General features: G+C 60.7%; 1 protein-coding gene across 1 annotated transcript in view; it reads right to left on the bottom strand.

The window, feature by feature from the left end:
- Positions 1-1,186, bottom strand: part of Clasrp (CLK4 associating serine/arginine rich protein) — a 21,490-nt gene that overhangs the window by 3,220 nt on the left and 17,084 nt on the right. The window contains exon 13 of the mRNA XM_010623356.2: positions 973-1,182. Coding sequence (XP_010621658.1) covers positions 973-1,182 — 210 coding nt within the window. The remainder of the gene's footprint in view (positions 1-972; positions 1,183-1,186) is intronic.

Raw genomic sequence — 1,186 nt, 5'->3', positions numbered from 1 at the left:
TCCCAGGAGGTGACCCCTGGGGCAGGACCTGGCCGGCCATGCCTAGCTCAGGGCGCGCAGCACATGTCCCAGGTGCCCTCATCCTCACCTTGCCCAGCATCTCAGCCCTGGAGGAACCACCCCGCCCTCACCAGGCCCACGTGTGGTACACGTGCAGCCCCACCGTCTCCCCGCACAGGACCCAGGTTTCCTGAGCGAGGCCTGGCTTCCCCCCAAGCTTTCTCTTGTCACCACTTTGGTCAGGCCTTGGAGAACGACCTGGAAGCCAAATCCAGGCTGTAGCTGACTGCCTGGGCCATCTCGGGTTTTCACAAAACTATCGTGTTGTCAACACTGACAAGATCTGCCCTTTAAAATTCCAGACTCTCAGCAGACAGCGGCACACACCTATAATCTCAACAGCTGGGAGGCTGAGGCAGAAGGATCTTGAACTGAAGGCCAGCCTGAGCCACACAGCAAGTTCAAAGCCACCCTGGAATACATAGGACCCCACCTTATCTATCCCTGACTTTCAACTTCCCTTGAGAGAGTGGAAGGCGAGGGAGCACCAGTCGGGCTGCTGGCAGTCACGCCCCACCCGGGGAACATACTGCCATGCATTGGACACCTGGCCCTCCACCTGCCATCTCCCTCCGGCAGTTAAACTACAACCCACACCAGGACACAGATGACAGTAAGAGGACCCAACCCGCTCAGGGCCAGGCCTTCCTCTACAGCAGTTACTTGTCCCACCCTCCACGGACTCAAGCTGAGCACTGTGACATTGATCCCACAGATGACACACCTGCCCCCACCAGGCAGCTGCTCTGCATTGTACCTTACAGGCCAAGCCCTTGTCTAAAAGCAGTCAGGTCCCAGAAGGCAAGGGGGCCAGAAGGTGTTCCAGTGCCCAGGGACTTTACTTCCCCAGTAGCCTCAGGGTCCCCTGCAAACAGTGGGCACCAACCTGTGCCACCCCTTCAAACCAAGGACTTCCCGAGTAAGGCCAACAGCCGGGCCTCCTTAAGCACGCACCTGCTTCTGCGACGAAGCCCATAACCTCCGCGCCGGGCAGGCGACCGTGAGTAGCGGTGTCCATCGCGGGAACCCCCGCCTGAGTGCCGCCGGCCTTGGCTGCGGGACCGTGAGTAGCGCCGGGAGCGGGAGCGGGAGCGTGACCAGGAGCGGGAGCGGGCATGGCGGCTAG

This window comes from Fukomys damarensis, unplaced genomic scaffold (assembly GCF_012274545.1).
Source record: "Fukomys damarensis isolate Sample0158 unplaced genomic scaffold, DMR_v1.0_HiC HiC_scaffold_19, whole genome shotgun sequence".
NCBI lineage: Eukaryota > Metazoa > Chordata > Mammalia > Rodentia > Bathyergidae > Fukomys > Fukomys damarensis.
Note: the sequence above shows the minus strand (reverse complement) of the source record. Positions and strands in the feature narration are given on the sequence as shown.